At 49.9% G+C, this 19,841-nt stretch overlaps 5 protein-coding genes across 5 annotated transcripts; 4 read left to right on the top strand and 1 right to left on the bottom strand.

Annotated features, from left to right (window-relative positions):
- Positions 1–1,093: 1,093 nt before the first annotated feature.
- FMAN_12459 (uncharacterized protein) lies at positions 1,094–5,387 on the top strand (the record flags this gene model as incomplete). Its single annotated transcript, XM_041835001.1, has 3 exons — positions 1,094–1,324; positions 1,395–2,325; positions 2,374–5,387. 3 exons carry the CDS (start codon positions 1,094–1,096, stop codon positions 5,385–5,387), a joined length of 4,176 nt encoding a protein of 1,391 aa, XP_041685208.1.
- A 692-nt stretch (positions 5,388–6,079) lies between these two features.
- On the top strand, positions 6,080–9,646 carry FMAN_12458 (uncharacterized protein; the record flags this gene model as incomplete). The annotated part of the gene is made up of 7 exons (XM_041835000.1): positions 6,080–6,105; positions 6,288–6,496; positions 6,548–6,977; positions 7,036–8,221; positions 8,274–8,624; positions 8,674–9,451; positions 9,501–9,646. 7 exons carry the CDS (start codon positions 6,080–6,082, stop codon positions 9,644–9,646), a joined length of 3,126 nt encoding a protein of 1,041 aa, XP_041685207.1.
- Positions 9,647–10,222: 576 nt separating this feature from the next.
- FMAN_12457 (uncharacterized protein) lies at positions 10,223–13,613 on the top strand (the record flags this gene model as incomplete). Its single annotated transcript, XM_041834999.1, has 4 exons — positions 10,223–10,304; positions 10,384–12,804; positions 12,858–12,966; positions 13,016–13,613. 4 exons carry the CDS (start codon positions 10,223–10,225, stop codon positions 13,611–13,613), a joined length of 3,210 nt encoding a protein of 1,069 aa, XP_041685206.1.
- A 154-nt stretch (positions 13,614–13,767) lies between these two features.
- On the bottom strand, positions 13,768–14,037 carry FMAN_12456 (uncharacterized protein; the record flags this gene model as incomplete). The annotated part of the gene is made up of 2 exons (XM_041834998.1): positions 13,768–13,946; positions 13,995–14,037. The coding sequence occupies 2 exons, from the start codon at positions 14,035–14,037 to the stop codon at positions 13,768–13,770; spliced, it is 222 nt and encodes a 73-aa protein (XP_041685205.1).
- A 584-nt stretch (positions 14,038–14,621) lies between these two features.
- On the top strand, positions 14,622–17,165 carry FMAN_12455 (uncharacterized protein; the record flags this gene model as incomplete). The annotated part of the gene is made up of 1 exon (XM_041834996.1): positions 14,622–17,165. The coding sequence occupies one exon, from the start codon at positions 14,622–14,624 to the stop codon at positions 17,163–17,165; it is 2,544 nt and encodes an 847-aa protein (XP_041685204.1).
- Between the last annotated feature and the right edge of the window lie 2,676 nt (positions 17,166–19,841).

Genomic DNA, 19,841 nt, shown 5'->3' with positions numbered 1-19,841 from the left:
ATGCAAATCCTCTCAATAAATTTCAATGTAGAGTTTATCCGATTTGCCTCTCTATGTTGAGAGAGCAAGGTTGTATTATGAGAGGAGCGGATGTTGTGAGCCATTTATAGGTACCTTATAGCAGCCAACCTTGGCAATGGATATATATAACATGTATTCTCAACTCCTTCACCATAGACATTCTGATGCGTTTAAGCTATGATGCTCTTGAGCCCCGAACAGTTACCCTTACTGTGTCTTCTGCGTCTGTCGATCTTGGTGTGCTATGGGTTCGGAAATCCGTCGGAGGAAGTCAGTCCCAATGCGAGGGGACCACACCCAAAGGTTAACGCTTGGCAAGCAGGCCAGTGAATGAACGAAAAGAATTATCTGATCCGAACAATCCCTGACGTTTCGAACTAGCTCGCCCCGCTGATGGATCAAGCTTATAGCAACAGGATCATCAGCAATTTATACCTTCGGGGAACTGATATAGTTGGGAAATAACGACGGATGTTGTTCTCTTGAACTTGAGGAATATCGTGAAATCTCGAATTGGACATTTGTGAAAATAATATTGACGCTCAACTCTGGCCAAAGCAGAGCCCATCATCTTGTCTTTACTGCACCATAATGCGTCTACATTCTCACTGGATCAACATCGTCAGATCCCAAATTCGCTCTTCAAGTCTTCTCCTTCTTCTTCTCCTTCTTCAGACCAATCGTTCAGCGCATCTTCTCGACTTTATTCTGTATTGGGGGCTTCAATCCTTCGCTTCTCTAGCACCGCGGCCTTATCCCTATTAGGGCTGCCAAGACAAGACCGGGGTGACTCTACTGTAAAATTATGCTTGTTTGACGGCGAACTAGAGGCTCTGCACCGGCTCCGTCTCCGTTTTCACGTCTCCAAATGGATCGTCTCGTCTGGGGCTGGTCCTCATGCCAAGACGACCATGGTCTTCAGTAAGGGATCTACAAGACCGATATTCTCGGGGCTTAGTGGCGGCGTAGCATATCTTTTCATCATGAGATTCCCTATCTTCTCTTCTTCCGCTTCTTCTGTGTAGGGTCGCTGTGAAGATCCATTGGTACTATTGCGACTTACACTGTCGAGATGGCTTCAGCTTCACCTGAGCAGCATCACAACGCCGCGACTAGCAGCGATTCTGCTAGCGAACCGACACGTCATGACTCTACAAAGGCAGACACTGCTACAACAGAGAGGTTGATACATGCGCTCAACGACCCGACTGTTGAGCGTCCACCCAGTCACTCCCCACGACCATCTACAAGATCGTCAGCTATATCAGCTCCATCTCATACACCACCAAAGAAGAGGGTAAAGGTAAGTTCCTTCAAGAACCTATAAATCCCCTGCCTTACCCCTCCCAACATCCAACTAACGCCCTGTTTAGAGTCTACGCTCGTTCTTCATCTACTTCCAGCTCCTCTTCTATGCCAACCCATCATGGGTCGATATCCTCCTCCTCATCGTCGGAACTCTCGCAGCATCGGGGGCAGGAGCACCGTTTCCTCTGATGGGAATCATCTTTGGTCAACTCGTAAACGATCTTAATACTGCGTCATGCGATGATGGAGAAATCGCCTCGCAATATTCGCCCAAAGAACTTCAGGACAGTATCAACAAAAAGGTGGTCATGATCACATGGATCGGCGTGATCAGCTTTGCGCTCATCTATACCTACATCGTGTCATGGTCGATCTTTAGCCGTCGTCTCGAGAATCGTATTCGCGATCGTTACTTTATGAGTATTCTCTTGCAAGACGCTACTTTCTTTGACAAGAGACAGGCTGGAGAAATTACATCCCGTCTCAATGTAGACATACAAGCTATTCAGTCAGGAACTTCTGAGAAGGTGGGCATCATTCTAGGATGCACATCTTTCTTTGTATCTTCGTATGTGGTCGCCTTCATCAAGAACACCACACTCGCTGGGATTCTTGTGTCACTTGTGCCTGCTTTCATGCTTCTTGCCACAGTGGGTAGCATGTTCACCGCAAAGTTCGCGACTGCAATGTCTGAGAAGATCGCCTCTGCTTCTTCGATCGCCTCAGAGGTTCTTGCGAATATCCCGGTTGTCCAGGCATTTGGGGCGGGTCCGCGACTAGAGGCCATTTTCGCTGAGAGGATGAAGGGGGCTCGAAAGCAGGGTATTAACAAAGCTTTCGTTGCTGCTGTTCAAGCTGGAATGCTTTACTTCATTGCTTACTCTGCAAATGCCCTTGCTTTCTGGCAGGGTAGCACACAAATTGCGAGCATGGTTGAGGGTAATGGCGGCGCATCTGTCGGTGACATTTATACCGTCATTCTCCTGCTGGTTGATGGTAAGCATCTGCTTCGCAAGATTGAATCTTCTAACTAACTTGAGATAGCCTGTGTTGTTTTGGGCGGTATCGCACCGCTGCTGCCCTTAGTTGGAGCTGCTGTTGGATCGTTTGAAAAACTTCGTGAAGACATGGACAGCCCTGCAGTCATCGATACTGGATCTGACAAAGGAGAGAAGCTCTCCTCGGCCGAGGGAACTGTATCTTTTAGGAACGTATCCTTTGCTTATGCCTCACGGCCCCATCACTCCGTGCTCAAGAACGTCTCGTTTGATTGTCCTGCTGGCAAACACACAGCGCTTATTGGCTTGTCAGGGAGTGGCAAGTCAACTGTCGCTGGTCTTACATCCCGAATCTATGACCCTGCTGAAGGCACGGTTCTCCTAGATGGTCATGACCTCAAAAACTTGAATGTGAAAAGCTTGAGGAGCCATATGAGTCTTGTACAGCAAGAGCCATCTCTCCTAGATCGATCCATCGTTGAGAACATAGCCCTCGGTATTTTGAACTCCCCTCAACCCGAGCATGAGCGATTCAAGGCTACTATTCTCGGCACCGGCCTTACTGAACTTGCTGCCAAGCTCCGACGGGGTGAAGGTCTTTCGACTGCAGCTCAAGGATTTGGTCAGGACATGATTGACCTCGTTCATCGCGTTCAGGAGGCTGCCCGTCTGGCGGACGCGGCTGGTTTCGTGGACAGGCTTGAGTATGGCTACGGAACTCTTGTTGGTACAGGCGGGAAGCTTGTTAGTGGTGGCCAACGACAGCGCCTTGCACTCGCAAGAGCCCTCATTCGCGACCCCAAGATCCTGATCCTCGATGAAGCCACTGCATCCCTTGACTCTGCAAGCGAACACCGTATCCAGATGGCCATTGAATCTATCGCCAAAGACCGCACTGTCATTGCCATTGCTCACCGGCTGTCAACTATCAAGAACGCTGATAACATCATCGTCATGAACAGCGGTGAGATTATCGAGCAAGGAAACCACCTTGAGCTCATGGCCTTGAATGGATCGTACGCTAGTATGGTCCGTTTGCAGACGGTCGACTCTGAAGATGCTGGCTCAACCACGAGTACCGTCCGCACCGATAACATTCACTCGGCGAAGGATTCTATCACGGATCTCAAAGCCAAGGACGTGGAACAAGAGGTAGCGGAAGATTCAAAGGAAGAAATTATCAAGGAGAAGGAGGCGGCCCCCGAGGGAGACGCTGCTCTCGATTCCAACAAGTCCGCTTGGACTGTTATGAGAACCCTCAGCGGAATGGTCCGACCATATCTCCTTCTCATTATTGTCTGTCTCTTTGCTGCCACTGTTGTTGGCCTCACATTCTCCTCATCTGGTCTTATCTTCGGTTATACCATTGACAACATCAGCCCATGTAATCCTGTTGAAGACATTCGTTGGGCTGGTAGTTTCTTCGGGGGCATGTGGTTCCTGATCGCTTGTGTCGAGTTGTTGGCCAATACTACAAGTTGGACTGGCTTCGGCATGGTTGCTGAGAAGCTGTTGTACAAGATCCGAGTCCTTTGCTTCCGCTCCCTTTATGAGCAAGACCTTGATTGGCATCAATCAGAGGGCCGTACACCAAATGCTTTGTTATCCGTCATCACCACAGATGCTGCCACAGTTGGCGGTTTCAGTGGCTCTATCATTGGTACAATATTCTCCATTGTGGTGAACTTCTTGGTCGCTATCATCCTCTCACATATCCTTGCCTGGAAGATTGCCATCGTCTGCTTGGTTATCGTCCCTATCCTCCTTGGCTGCGGCATTATGCAGCTTCGATCTCTATCCAAGTTCGAGCGTCGGCATGCTGGTGCATTTTCTGGTGCAGTTGGCATCGCTAACGAAGCCGTCAACTCGTTCAAGACAATTTCCTCGCTGTCTATCGAAGAAGAGATCATGAGCTCGTATCGCCGGGCACTCAGAGCACCTCGAAAGGAAATCACCCTTGCTTCCATGTATGCCAACTTGTGGCTTTCTCTGGCTAACAGCACAGGAAATCTGATCTACGCATTTGCCTACTGGTGGGGATCAACTCGCATTACCGCAGGCGAGGCAAGCCAGCGAGAATTCTTCATCATTCTCATTTGCATGCTTGTCAGTGCGCAGCTCTGGGGTCAGATGTTCAGTCTTGCACCCGAGGTATCTCGTGCTAGAGCCGCCGCTTCCCGAATTCTGAGCTTGATCAACCTTGGATCCTCCCAGAATGACGCCAGGAAGGGAAAGCTCACGCTCGCTACTGAAAACACCGAGAAAGATGTCGAAGCATGTGCTGAAGCGCCCGTCAAGAGTCATGGAAGCAAGGGGGCGACCGTCGTCTTTAGGGATGTCAAATTTTCATATCCAGCTCGACCTCACATCCAGATCCTCACAGGAATGACTTTTACCATCTCTGCTGGTCAATTCGTTGGGCTCGTCGGCCCTTCAGGTGCTGGTAAGTCCACCATCATGTCGCTGGTACAACGCATGCACCGTCCTTCTAGCGGAACGGTTGAGATTAACGGCAACGATATCTGTGCTCGGGGGGGCACCGAGTTCCGTAATGATATTGCGGTTGTTCCTCAAGACTGTGCACTCTTCGACGGGACAATACGATTCAATGTATCGCTTGGCTCAACTCCTGATCACGAACCAACAGATGAGGAGATCCATGAAGCCTGTAAGCTGGCTAACATCCACAATGTAATCATGGAGCTACCCAACGGTTACGACACGGAATGTGGTCCTAATGGCTCTCGTCTTTCTGGCGGACAGCGTCAGCGTCTAGCCATCGCCCGCGCCCTTGTGCGTAGGCCTAAGTTGCTGCTTCTTGATGAGAGCACAAGTGCCCTCGATGCTGAGAGTGAGCGGGCTTTGCAAGAAGGACTTGAGAGGGTGGCACGTGGTATCACCGTGATCGCCATCACACATAGGCTTCACACGGTACGCAAAGCCGATGTCATCTTTATGATTGAGGGAGGCAAGGTTGTTGAAAAGGGAAGACACGAGGAGTTGGTAGAGAGAAGCGAGACCTATCGCACAAATGCTCTACAGCAGATGCTTGGTAACTGATCCATGTTGGAGATACCCCCACGCCCTCAGGCAGAGGCCAGAAAGACCTATTCCAGGTGACAAAAATACTTAGGTTAATTTGGGATGGATGAGACATTTAGATTAATTAATATTGACACCCTAAGTTTACGTCTTCTTACCCCCTGGCGCCTCAAAGCCTACGTCTGACCTCCACCTCTTCTTGAGTGTCTCAGCCGATAGAATGTAGAGAGGGTGCAGCCTCGTGAAGCCAACCTGTCAATTCAGGGGATTTGCCCACGTTTTCTATCATGTGATGGCTCTTGGGCACACCAACATTTTGAAATTTGCGAATCTGTGTTTTTGTTCCCCCTGTTTTGAAGAGGAAGAAGAAGAAAGACAAGACATGCTGATATATCATGCATTTCCGTGGAAGCTTTTGTCGTATTTACAAGGGTCCTGGCTGGAATAGTGGATGAAACGAGAATGAATCTTTGACTGTAGAATACCTAAATTAGGTGCAAACAGAGGATAACGTAATGAAACTTGGTCTACCTAACCAACAACGTGTCTATATATAGGCGTTGTATATAAGTCTGAAATCGACCTCTTACAATCGACTTATTTGTTACTGCAACTGCAACTTCAAACTTCTGCAAGTCCCGAAGAACTCCAGGGAACGACGTCACAGTGTACAAGGATCAATCTGCACGGAAACTCAAAGCCGGCCTATCATGGGCGACTTCGGTGATCCTTTGCAGTAAGTATCCGCATTAACTAACCCCTTGGCTTGCGCGTTGCTTCATTCTCGACGATTGCCCTGGATTTGGCTCCTTGCATTACAGCCACGCCCTCACTTATTCCTTATGTACCGTCGTCAGATGATTGCTTTGTCCCAAATCTAAGGTACCTTAGCAAGGTTTACTTGCTTCGACCCTACAGAACGCGGTGCGATATCAGTGGAGACGTTAGTGGTGCACCAATTTTTTTTGGGTTCAACGGGGCTGCCGTGACGATTTCCTCATCCCACAGTCCAAAGAGTCCACTCCAAGAGGATCTTGACACTACCGCTACAGGCCTTGACACCCAATTGGGACCCTCGAACCACATGCCTTCCGTCACCGGGACACACTCCGTCTTTTCCAATACTTGTTGGTCGATAATCGAAAAAATCTAACTCACTCGGTGGTTCAAACTTCAAGTCGCAACCATTTCCTCACCACCGCCCCACGACGATCCCTCCTCTCTTCCCGGCGTTGCACTCACCACGTTTCAAACTCGCATCAACGACGCCCATCCGAGACGAGGAGGGAGTGCTGCTGCCTCCCTATTAGACGACCCAGTCCCGGTACCACAGCATCAGCACCAGCATCAGGACCAGCACCAACGCGATAGTAGTGCAAATACGAGCACCAGCGCCCACCGGAGCGAGCAGTTCGAACTCGTCGATTACCCTCCAATCCAGGCTCGTCGAGACGCCCGAGATCGTGAAGCAAGAAGACAGGCCAAGCGAGACGATAAGCGCCGCTGGCTAGAAGAACAAGACGAGATGAAGTTCTCCCATAGCATTCAGTTCAATGCTGTTCCAGATTGGAGCAGCCATTACATTGCATACAGCAATCTTAAGAAGCTGTATGTGCTGCTAACATTGCATTCAAGCCACACGTGAGCTAATATTATCTTCTCGCAGAATCTACAACCTCGAAAAGACCGCCCATCAGGCACGCGGAACCACTGGCGATGCCGAATCTCGACCTCTTATAAACCAAGAAGATGCCGAAGAGGTCTTCTCTCGAGCTCTTGGCGTCGAGCTAGAAAAGATATGCTCATTCTACGTTGCCAAGGAAGGCGAGCTGCTCGAGGAAGCTGCGCAACTGCTACGCGACGTTGGCGACGAGGCCGAAGATGCCATCGCCGATAACCGCTACCTTCGCAGGCTCTCTGTTTCATCAGCCCACCGTCCTGATGGTCGCAACGGCTTCCGCTCGAGAAGTCCTCGGAGCCGTAGCACCGACAATGAAGAGAGCGCGAGCGAGGAGGAAGATGAGACTACTGGGCTTACAACGAGGCGACGAAGCAGCGGAGGCCGCAGGCGCACACTTCCCAACATCCATAAGCCGCGTTCTGAAGATCTGAACGCTTCCTCCGAGTTCGGTCGCGACATGAGGAGGCACAGCACCACAGCCGACGAAAACGATGAACAAGCTCTCATGTTCTCTTCTGGCATGTTTTCGTCTGGTATCATGCTCAAGAAGCGCATTATCGGCCTCTATGTGTCACTCTGCGAACTCAAGTCATTTATCCAGCTTAACCGCACCGGTTTTGCCAAGGTGCTCAAGAAATTTGACAAAATCCTTGATAAAGAACTCAAGGGACCCTACTTGCGAGCCCATGTCGAGACCGCCTACCCCTTTAAAGATGAGACAAAGCGTGTTCTCGAGGACAACATTACCAAAATGGAGAAGGCCTATGCTGAGATTGTCACTGGCGGAGATGAGGAGCTTGCTCGCAAAGACCTTCGTTCGCATCTCAGAGAACATGTTGTCTGGGAGCGTAACACCGTGTGGCGAGATCTTATTGGTATCGAGCGCAGAGCTGAAGCTGCGGGTTTGGGACAAGCACTTCTCGGACAAGAGAGAGGGAATGTCACAAGGAGGTTGCAAGGCGACGAGGCCAAAGCTCCCCGAGAAACCCAGTTCCGCACACCCTTTGGCAAGATTACCTTACCTCCATGGCTCGCTAGCTCGTCTCTTTGGACACTGGTTGCTTGTCTTACTGTCTTCTTCCTATTACTTCTGCTCCCCATCATGGAGAAGCCCGAGCAGCAGAACTGCCTGGCAATGCTTGTCTTTGTCAGTTTGTTATGGGCCACTGAGGTAGGTTTTCCAGCCAGGCAAATTCGCGATTGACCATTGCTGACCTATTTAGACCATTCCCCTCTTTGTGACATCACTACTTATCCCATTCCTCTCTGTTGTCTTGAACGTCGTTCGTGATGAGACACCAGGCAAGCCTCAAAAACGTCTCGACTCCAAAGCAGCCACATCTGCCATCTTTGCTGCCATGTGGACGCCTGTCATCATGCTTCTACTCGGTGGTTTTACTCTAGCAGCTGCTTTGTCCAAGTGTACTATTGACAAGCGACTGGCGACTCTTGTCCTTAGCAAGGCTGGCACCCAGCCCAAGACTGTGTTGATTGCCAACATGTTTGTAGCTGCATTTGCGTCTATGTTGATTAGCAATGTCGCGGCTCCTGTTCTATGCTATTCTATCATCGAGGTCAGTCAATCAATGAAATGGATAGAGGCTCAAACTGACAACTATACAGCCCATGCTGCGAACGTTGCCTTCTGATTCCAACATGTCGAAAGCTGTCATTATTGGTATCGCACTCGCCTCCAATATCGGTGGAATGCTCTCACCCATCGCCTCTCCTCAGAACGTCGTGGCAATGGGCATCATGCAACCGGCGCCCACGTGGCTGCAGTGGTTCTTTATTGTCATTCCTGTCGGCGCTCTCTCGATTGTTCTGATCTGGCTCCTGCTCCTAGTTACCTTCCAGCCAGGCAAGGGTACCACGATTGCCCCTATTCGGCCTGTCAAGGAGAAGTTCACTGGTCTCCAATGGTTCGTTACTATCGTCACCATTTCTACCATTGCTTTGTGGTGTGCCAGCCACCAGCTAGAGGCCGAGTTTGGAGACATGGGTGTTATTGCTATTATCCCCATCGTGCTATTCTTCGGTATCGGCTTGCTGACTAAGGAGGACTTCAACAACTTCCCATGGACCATCATCATCCTTGCAGCCGGTGGATTGTCTCTGGGCAAAGCTGTACGCTCGTCTGGTCTGCTACATACCCTTGCTGAGATCGTCTCTGAGAAGGTGGAGGGCATGAGTCTGTATGGTGTCCTGGTTGTTTTCTCAACTCTGATCTTGGTTATCGCAACATTCATCAGCCACACAGTCGCTGCCCTTATCTTCCTGCCTCTTGTCTTTGACGTTGGTGTTGCTATGGACCAGCCTCACCCCAATCTGCTTGTCATGGGTGGAGTGCTCATGTGTAGTGCAGCCATGGGTCTGCCAACCAGTGGATTCCCCAACATGAGTAAGTTTCATGCATTTACCCCTAACGACTCAATTCTAACCTATCATAGCTGCTATCATGAAGGAAGACCCGTTCGGCCAGCGTTATTTACAAGTCAAGCATTTCATTAGCCGCGGTGTGCCCAGCAGTCTCATTACTCTTGTTGTGGTTGTGACTCTTGGTTATGGGATTATGCAAGTCGCGGGACTTGACTAAATTAATGGGGTGTTGATATATGTGTTGTTGTTTTTTTGGTGTTTGAAACTCGGTGTTATTTTACATTGGTTCTGTCAGGTGCATTGCCATGTTCATGAGTGTAGATCAAGCGTCGGGATTCATAGACTGGAAGATATTTCTGCTTTCTTTTTTGTCAATTAAATATGAAGTGCTGCGAATGAATGTTGTTATATAGCATTTCAGTACATATCATCAGGCTTGGTTCTTCTATCTAATGTGGTTGTTAGTATGGGTTCGCATTGTCGCACTGTATCGTTGTAATGCAAGAAGCTCTGGCCATCTATTGACGTCGATGGTTGGCGGCATGACCCTGCCACTGGATACCGACTCCCAACTGACTACCTACCTACTAACCTTACCTGTCCTACCATTCCTGTCCATCGAACTACCCAAACACACCAACAACACTTAACACTGACTGTCTATCCTACGACCTCATGGTTCAAACTTGTTGATAGCGTCTTCACCTGGCAAACCGTGCGCTTGGCTAACTCTGGGGCCGACTGATGCGCCTCCTCTCCCAATAGCCTTTACAGCTTCGAGCTGGCCGGCGCCATGCTCTCCGCTTTCACAGCACGTCCCATCATCGAGCTGCGACAAAAGGATAAGTCTAAGATTGAGACGATACTCGCTCAAGGTATGCGCACACCCCCGTGGTCTCGCTGCTCTTTCACCGCAGTTTCTACGACACCGACTAACTAACTCTCGTCTCTCAGGTGACCGCGTTCTCGTCGGCCTTAACAATGGCGCACTCCGAATCTACCGTCTAAATGAGCTTTCCGACCAACCTCAGAATGGTTGCACTGATACAAACACTAATGGTTCGTCGTCTGCGGTGGGCGAAAACCATAATACTGCGAAAAAGTCGGAAAGGCCAACTGATTTGATGCGCGAGGTGGAACGCTTCTCGACGCGAGCAATCGAGCAGCTGGCTATTATAAAGGACGCAAACACAATTGTATCCTTGTCGAATTATCACGTCTCTTTTCACGATCTGAAAACCTACGAACTTATTGAGACCTTAAGCAGGACCAAGAATGCATCATGCTTTGCGTCAACATCGAATATTGTCAAGGATCCGGACACGGGAATTCCCGAGATCGTGAGCCGGCTGGCTGTTGCGGTCAAGAGGAAATTGCTACTCTGGAGCTGGCTTGAGAGCGAACTTTCTGAGGATGTGGAGGAGATCGTGCTGCCTGAGTCGATTCGATCAGTAACATGGGCAAATGCGACAAAGTTGGTGTGTGGTATGAATGGCGGGTACGTGATGGTCGACGTCGTAACACGTGAGGTCGAAGATATCGTGAGTCCGGGTTCGGGACCAGCAGCTGGGCAGACTAGCCGATTCGGTGCGATGAGCAGTGCTGGTATGGGATACATGGGATTGGGAGGTTATATACCCAAGCCTCTGGCGGCCAAATTGGCCGAGGGAGAAATGTTGCTCGCAAAGGATATCAACACACTATTCATCGACGATGACGGGAAACCCCTCGACAGACGGCAGATTCCCTGGAATCATGCCCCTGAGTTCATAGGGTACTCGTACCCATATATTCTTGCCTTACAAGCTCCCTCAAAAGGCTCCCTGGAAGTTAGGAATCCTACAACATTATCATCACTTCAGAATCTATCACTACCAGGCGCTTCTCAGCTTCACTTCCCGTCACCCACTTACAGCTTAGCACATGCCGGGAAAGGTTTTCACATCTCCAGTGAACGATGTGTTTGGAAGATGGACTCAACAGACTATGACTCCCAGGTTCAGGAACTAGTAGACGGTGGCCACTTCGATGAGGCCATTAGCATTCTCGAAATGCTTGAAGATGCACTGCTGAAGAACAAGGCGCAGACACTTCGCGAGGTCAAGATGCTCAAAGCTGAAGGGCTGTTCAAAAAAAAGAAATATCGCCAGGCGATGGATCTCTTCAATGAGGATACCGTACATGCACCCCCTGAACGAGTTCTGAGGATGTTTCCTCCATCCATTGCTGGAGAACTATCTGCCTGGGCCGGCCGCGAAGAGGAAGAAGAAGAGTCGGATGACGCGCTAGGAACACCGAAGAAAACCAATGGCACTCGTCCCACCACCCCTGAACCCGTTGAGCAGGTACAGGAAACTCCGCAGTCAAGCAAAGGAGGCTTCGCCAGATATCTTACCGGCAGCTATAGGAGGCCCCAGTCGGACACCGCATCCATCCTCTCAAAGAAGGATACAGCGGACGGCGATGATGCTGCTAGTGTGAGGGAGGCTGAGTCAAACGAGGATCTGCCTTTGAAAGACAAGGACTTGACGAACGCGGTTCTGGAGCTCAACAGCTACCTGGCTGGGACCCGTGCTCGATTACAACGGGTGATTGATCCTGTGACTGGAAACCTGAAACCTCAAAGTGATCGAAATGGTTCAACAGAAGAGATAGCCGAGAAGTTCCTACGGATAGGGCTCGATGACTCTGAGAAGAAACTTGAGGAGGAACTTCGAATCACCTTTCGTTTGGTCGACACAACTTTGTTCCGAGCATACATGTTTTCTCGACCAACTTTAGCAAGCTCTCTGTTTCGAATTCCTAACTTCTGTGACCCTAATGTGGTTAATGAAAAGCTTTTGGAACACAATCGCTATACCGAGCTGGTGGATTTCTTCCACGGTAAGAAGCTACATAAGGAGGCTTTAGAACTTCTACGACGATTTGGAGCCGCTGAAGAACCCGACGAGGCCGCACCAACACTTCACGGACCGCATCGCACCATCCAGTACCTCAAAAGTCTACCACCACCAGAAATTGACCTCATCCTTGAGCATGCAGAATGGACCCTCAAAGCCAGTCCAGATGAGGCCTTAGAGATCTTCACGGGCGACACAGAGAATGCGGAGACCCTCCCACGAGAACGAGTTGTGTCTTTCTTACATGATGTTGATACACAGTTAGAAGGACGCTATCTGGAGCATATCATCACTGAGCTTGAAGATATGACACCAGACCTTCACGACCGATTAGTTGAGCTCTATGTTGAAAACTTGAAGAAGATGGACAAGGGTGAGAAGTGGGATGAAATGATGAATCACTTCATCGAGTTCTTGAGACAGCCGCGGCAGGTTTACAGTCTCAGCAGGGCGTTTAGATTGATTCCCAGAGATGGTAAGATTCATATACAGTCATGTGGTGATCTATACTGACTTATATCGACTTAGACCCAGTATTTTACGAGGCACAGGCTGTGGTATTGAGCAACATGAACCAACACAAACAAGCCCTTGAGATCTATGTTTTCAAGATGAAGGACTACCAGAAAGCTGAACAGTATGTCATTCACCTGTTGTTCCATCAGCTCGGAAGCTAACTTCAGTAGATACTGTAACAGAGTCAACTCGACTCAAGATACTGCTCCATCATCTCAGCCAAATGAGAAGAATGAAACTGGGGAGGATCCTGAGACTTCTACACCATCTATTTATCACACCCTTCTATCGCTCTATCTTCAACCGTCACCACCCAACCAGCCCAATCTAGAACCAGCACTGGACCTTCTTTCAAAGCATGGATCACGTCTCCCAGCGACATCAACTCTAGGACTCATTCCAGACGACCTTCCCGTTCGGTCACTTGAGTCTTACTTCCGAGGCCGCATTCGGTCGGCAAATAGTCTGGTCAACGAGGCAAGGATCGTCGCTGGTTTGCGACAGGCTGAAGGCATATCTATCGCGGCGCGGCTGCACCTTGGTGACGATGTACAGGGAGGGCAAGGCGGGCGTAACAGGCACGTTGCCATCACAGACGAGCGACACTGCGTCGTGTGCCACAAGAAACTCGGAGGAGGTATGCGTATTGGCGGAAGCGTTGTAGCTGTCCTGCCGGATAACACGGTGGTGCACTACGGCTGTTTGAACCGAGCAACAGGGAACAAAGTAGACGCATCCCAGGCGCCAAGTTGGGGTCGAGGGTTCTAGACGAGTCGTTTATGCCGGATGGGTGCATCGTTTCGAGGAGCATTTGCATGGATTGGATCAGTGGTAGCCAGTATGATATTTCTCAAATACCCTTCATATTCAAACACATCTTGCCGCTAAAGGGTTTGCAATCGTTCGCGAGGAGTTGATTCCCTCAGTCCTCCTGTTCTTGCACCTCCTCGCCATAGTTCTCTTCCTCTTTGGCCTCGGCCGCAGCATCCCTCGCCTTGTCCTGCTCCATTCGCGCTGTGAGCTCTTTATTGATAGTTTCCTGGGTGTCGGCGACAGAGGCGCGCAGAGCCTTTAGATATGACGACTTGTCGGCCGTGGAGGCTGGAGATGAGATAGCCGGAAGGGTGTGGGCAATTTTGAACGGTTCACTCGCTGGGGATGAGTAGTCTGCGGTGAGAGTTGGTTGCGACATATTGAGTTTTCGATTATTGCGTTCGGCGTTGGAAGAATATCAAAGTCTAGACTTGGGTGTGGTGTTTTGACGTGGAGTTGTAGAATAAGAACCCCACATTACCTGTTCGTGGAGGTATAGGGTGCCAGAGCAATGACATGACGGAACAAGTATATCATGAAAAACAAGCTCAATCACCCAAGATACAATTCCACATTGAGCGACTGGAAGTTTGAAATCCCGTATTTCAGCTCAATATATCTTCAGCGCGTATATCTTTCGCAATCAATGATATTCAACAGCCAATTCTGTTCTAAAAACCAGGTTAGCTAGTGAAGTGGCTTGCTGAAGGATAAGCAATCTGGTCGACTCCAGGTTAAGCTAAAGCTGACAGTTCACGAGCACCTATTCATTATCTCCACTCCACATCAGCTCAACGTTGATAAGAACTCTTGATACTAACTTGGTACCTAAATCACACTTTAGCCTCATCAACGCCGAAACACACCCCAAACACCGTTCCTACCTGCGACCCTGTCGATCCGGGCTCGCATCTCTTTGCGTCTCAAGATGTAACAACGGCCGAGGAGCCGCATAAAACAATAATGCAACCCTCACGCTCCCAGCCCCGCGGCCCCGGCAGCTTCGCTCCTCTATCGAGCTCATCCGCCCAACCCTCGCAGCTTTCGACATCCTCGCGACCTGCTCTGCGGCGAGTAGAGACCTCGGACGACGAGGACGAGACACCTCGGCCATCTATCACAATACCCAAGTCGCGACCGTCTCCTCAACCACAACCGTCATCTCCTGCGACCCCGATATATGCCCAGTTCACGACCCATGGAAACTCTAGTACCGCAAGCTTAGGACATCACAACTTTTCGAGGCCGGCCAACGCACGGTCTGTTACCCAGGGATCACCAGCGACGCTTGTTAAGGGCCATGCCCGCAAGCATTCGGCCACCCAGGGCTCATTCGAGCCTACGCTACCGTCTATGAGTACATCGAATCTTTCATCGCACCTCGGAATGTCTCATCATAATATGTCGACCGCCTCTGCGTCCGCGGCAGCGGCTGCTGCTGCTGCCGCCACAGCCTCCAATGTCAACTTGTCGGCAAGTCAGATTGCTGCGCAGGCTGCTGTCATGTCGCACCAGAATCATTCGCGCCAGAGATCGCAGACTGTGCCTTTCCCTGGTGATCAAAACGATGGAGTGCGTCGCGGAAGCGGAAGTAAGGGGCCTACGAGCCCCCCAATGTTGAGCTTGACGGAGGCGAGTGCGCCGCGGGACAGTGGGTTTGGCAATCATGGAGGACATGGTGATCGACTTGGCGGGCCACATTCTTCCGCTGCTACAGCTGCCGCCAATGTTGTATTTCCTCGATCTGGACATAATTCCCCGAGAGCGTCGCCTCAGCCATACTCGCAACCGCCTCCTCCACCCCCTACGTCTGAGAAACCGTACAAGGCAGAGAAGCCGAAGGCCAAGCTATTCTCCCGCCCAGGCAAGATTAGCACAAAAGGTGAGGCCAAGGAAAAGCCATTGCCAAGCCCAGGGAAGATTGGCTCGGCTCTATCAGCACTTCAGCGCGGCAACTTCAGCACAAACAGTCTCGTTGACTCGAGCAATCAGTCGATATACAACCTTACCAATTCGTCTTCAGCCACGATCCGGCCTATCGAAACACCCACCGAGGATAGAGAAAGGGACAAGGAAAAAGGAAAAGAGAAGGAAAAGAAGCACCACTTTCTTTCACGGCAAAAACACAAGCTCAAGGATGAGTATCATCTCCCACTATCATCAGCTGCCAGCAATTCGTTGCCAACAGATCCCAATGCGCCAAACCCTTTGTATAACTTCAACATTCCTCCGAGCCCTGGCCCCAACTCCTCTACCTTTGCCAAGGCCAAAAAGGATAAGAAACTCGGTGAGCGATCTGATAGTCGCCTGGAGAGCGAGTCAAGTTTCAATCTGCAGAGTGAATGGCCAGGACCAAGTAGTCTACCATCTCTGTCTCAGCAGTCGACGATGTATGATCCTGTCGACCCCGGAAAGCTCGGTCTTCACAACCACATGTCGCTGGACGACGCGTGGCCGTACCTGAAAGCAAAGCTATTGGCCATATTTGAAGGGGAAGATCTGCGTCTCCCCGTTGAAGACTTTAACAGAGTTGTACAGATGCATATACAGTGGTGCATGCATAGACGCTCACCAAATACCATGTTGGAGGATCTTCGAGAACTTTTACATACAGGGTTCTTGTCACTTGACCGAACCTTACGTCAAACCCCAGAAGACCGGTTTATACCCACGCTAGTTGAGCTCTGGATGTTTACTTTTACTTCCATACTGCCATATATGCAAGCCGTCTTTCTCCCACTCGATATGGAGGTGTCAGGGTGTGGTACACTTATGACCGGAGAGCAGGCACGGGACTTCTGGGGCGGAGCTATAGCGTCTGCTTCTACGTCAGAGAGACCAGCCCGTGTAGCACCGGCACCAGCAGTTCTCGATGTTCGGAGGCTAGTCCTTATCGCCTACAGAGATACCGCCATTTTACCACGGTACGAGACACTCAAGACAATATTCTCCCGACTATCTCTTGAGTTCCTGCCTTCGTCGCTTGCAAGTATGGCCATGTCTTCGCCCCCGGAAGCATCCCTGTCTACCTCCCCTTCTGAATCTTTCGGCCGGCCCGGCACAGCTATGTCTCTCGACCCCTCTAATGCTTCTTACAATTCTACGAGTACAACCCTTCTTGGTGAAGGATCGGCAGGCGGCCGTAGCCGTGCGATCAGTAACGTCAGCTTCGGCAGCCACGGGAGTGATGGTGGGCTACGGCCATTCACGCCGTCTGGTGGCGGAATCCCACCACCGCCTTCTCTAGGCAGCCTACGGGAACGTGAGCAGAATGTCGAGGACTCCAAACACATTACGGAGATGGTTGGTCGGATGCTGCAATGTATGAGTGTTTTGTCGGGCGTGTCGGCGGGTGATGCAGGTGCAGAAGGCAATGAGAGGGTGGTAGAGCTGTGTAAGATGCTGAAGCTAAACTGGCTTGGAAGAGGAAGGACGGGAAGAAACAGAAGAGGCATGGTAGGCGGCAGGGTGAGAAGGGACGATATGAGAGATGAAGTTCGTGTCTAGCAGCTAACACATAAGTTAACGTATGGCATGGTGATGAGCAATGTACTGTAATCTATGAACCAACGTCTAAATAGCTGTCGACATATCCTCAAAAGATGTGAAATTTCGGAGGCGATGCCAGGTGAGGGTCCACGACCAGCTCTACTCCATACCTATCACTACTTGGTAGAAGGGGCTTGGTCTCGCCGATGTGGAATGTAGCTATATAGCTTACTACGTGGTCATGATCTATGTTGTCATGACACTACAAGCAAATGCACAGCATCACGAAAACTGCATAAGCAACATTACGAAATAGGAGACGAAATGATTAACTATGCTATCATACTTAGAACGCGGAGTGGTCTCCATAACGACATCTAAAACTTGTTCACCGTTAGCTTCATGACCCATGAAAAGATAGTCGACGGGAAAAAAGTGAAGATATGGTGTTTGATCAGACATCCAAGGAAGAATAAACCCTCATCTGTCCCAGAAAAGGCTCGATCGGGACTCGAGTGGAAACTGCGAATTAAGAGGAAATTTTCATCATGTAAAACGGGAGTGGTTGTTGTGAAAGAAGATAAAATGAGTAGAAACTTACGTTAGTTCTCAGAAAGCTTCGTGAAGCTGCTTGGTTAGTGGTACGGTAATAGCACATTGTTCAAATCTGTAACAGCGATGTTAGCAAGGCTGGGAAGATATGCGTGTGCTAGAAAGGCTGAGTATGGTTGTGTAGTCAGACGTTGATACTGGCAAGTAACAGGCCTAGGGCCCGAATACAGAACTTCTTCATGGTCGATTCAGTTGGGAAAAGAAGAATGTAACTAGTGTCATCATGCAGAGAGGGGGCAGTGCTGGGAGGTAGAAGTGAGGTAGTGGTGACGCTTACCATTCAAATGCAAATTGGTTGCGAGGCTGCAATGAAAATTTTGCTAGCCAAACAAACCGCCAAAAGCAAACATCCATCACAACCGACACAGCGGCAAGTCGCTCAAACGAATCCGTTCAAAATCAAAACAGCTGCTCCAGGAAGACAGTCGTCGTGCGATCTCACGCGTTGTGCTCGTGTGAGGAGGTAGACAAAGGCGGGTTGTTGTTGTTGGAAGGGTTGAAGCTTGGAGGAAGAAAATTAAGAGCCGCATCGAGAGAAGATATTGAAAGACAGTGCAAGAAAATTTGTCATTTAGATGGCACTGTGCTGAGTTCACGTGACCGGCATCTTATCCTCTTTCGCTACTAGCGGCGGAAGCCAATTCAAGGCCCGCTTCAACATCGCGATAGATGCATGAAGAAATTTGTCTTGTCCTCCACCTGTGATGGATGGATGGATAATGGATTGTCTGTCTTGGAATAAATAGGCTAATCAGTTCGTTAGCGTTCTCACGTCATGATTCTGTGAGTTTCTGCCAACTTTGCTTATTGAAAAATGTGCTACCTCAGTATTGCTTTTTYTTGGGGCCAAAATTTGATTGCTCACTTTTTTTTTTTTTTTTTTTTTTGCATTTGGAGGAACAGCTGCAGCCAACATAACGCAGTTGAAGATCAATGCCGCCGGCACGTAGGTTGAGATTGGAACATCCCGGTTCAAGGGACCTTCGCGTGTCGTCAGGGATTCAAGAGCTGATTCGCTATAAGGGGGGGTGTTGCTTCAAGTTTTAGGTATAATATTTTTCTATCGAGTCGCTCATTTGAAGGCTCATTGGAGACAAATTAAGGGGACCAGCAGCTGTCAGGTTTGTGTCCTTTATTGGCTGCTTTGTTTCGTCAATGCTGGATCCGCACAAGTCTGATACTTCAATAAGTGCATAGACATCCACTCTTATCTCGGGGCCCTGGTCCGAATCCGCCGACAAGTTTATCCACTTCCTGCATGCCAACGAATTAGAACCATTTCTACAACCAGACAACCCCACCCGCCCAACTCTGCCAGACGCAAAGGTCAAATGGCTCCCCCAAAAGTCTACGACCCAGAGATTGTGACAGAGAACGAGCGAGTTGAGTGAGATTTCCCCTGGTCTGTAAGAGAAAGCCCGTCGATCATTATCGAATCTCTATCGGCATCGAATGTACCTCGACGCAGTCACTGCCACCCTGAGATCTCTTGTCTGAGAGCATAATCGCAGACAAGCCAGCGAGATCTGAGATATGCTTTTTTGAACTCGCACTCTCCTGGTCTTATACCGACAGTCTACGCCTAGGGTCGACATCCGCTTGCTTGCCTTGCTTCCATGGTTCCGTCTAGTCCACAGGCTCCCTCTTAGGTAGACTACAACTGGACAACCAGCAGCAGCACACTTCCTTTACTCGAGTGTCTGCCAACTCCTCCCACTTCTTTTCTCCTTCTTCTCTTCCTTCTTGTTTTCGACCAACATTCAGCCTGGCTGAATCTCAAATTTACCAACCACCCCCGTCACGTCAGATTTCAACCCCGGTATCTTGCGTGCGCCCTCTGCTTTTCCTGTCAGTCAGCTCAACGTGCGTACCTGAGTACCGGGTCCGCCGTCGCATTATCAAAGCCCAGCTCAGCCCAGCCAGGCCTTTAGCAGAGACAGCCCAGGCAGAGCAGACTCCTAGGAACCTAGAAGCAGACGACAGTATCCGCTGTACAGTTTTGTACCGTACCGAACCGTACCTTACTGAACCTAATCGCATCCGCGGGAGACACTACCCAGCCCAGCCGCCCACTCAACCACG

The sequence above is a fragment of the Fusarium mangiferae genome (genome assembly GCF_900044065.1).
Source record: "Fusarium mangiferae strain MRC7560 genome assembly, contig: FMAN_scaffold009, whole genome shotgun sequence".
Lineage (NCBI taxonomy): Eukaryota > Fungi > Ascomycota > Sordariomycetes > Hypocreales > Nectriaceae > Fusarium > Fusarium mangiferae.
Note: the sequence above shows the minus strand (reverse complement) of the source record. Positions and strands in the feature narration are given on the sequence as shown.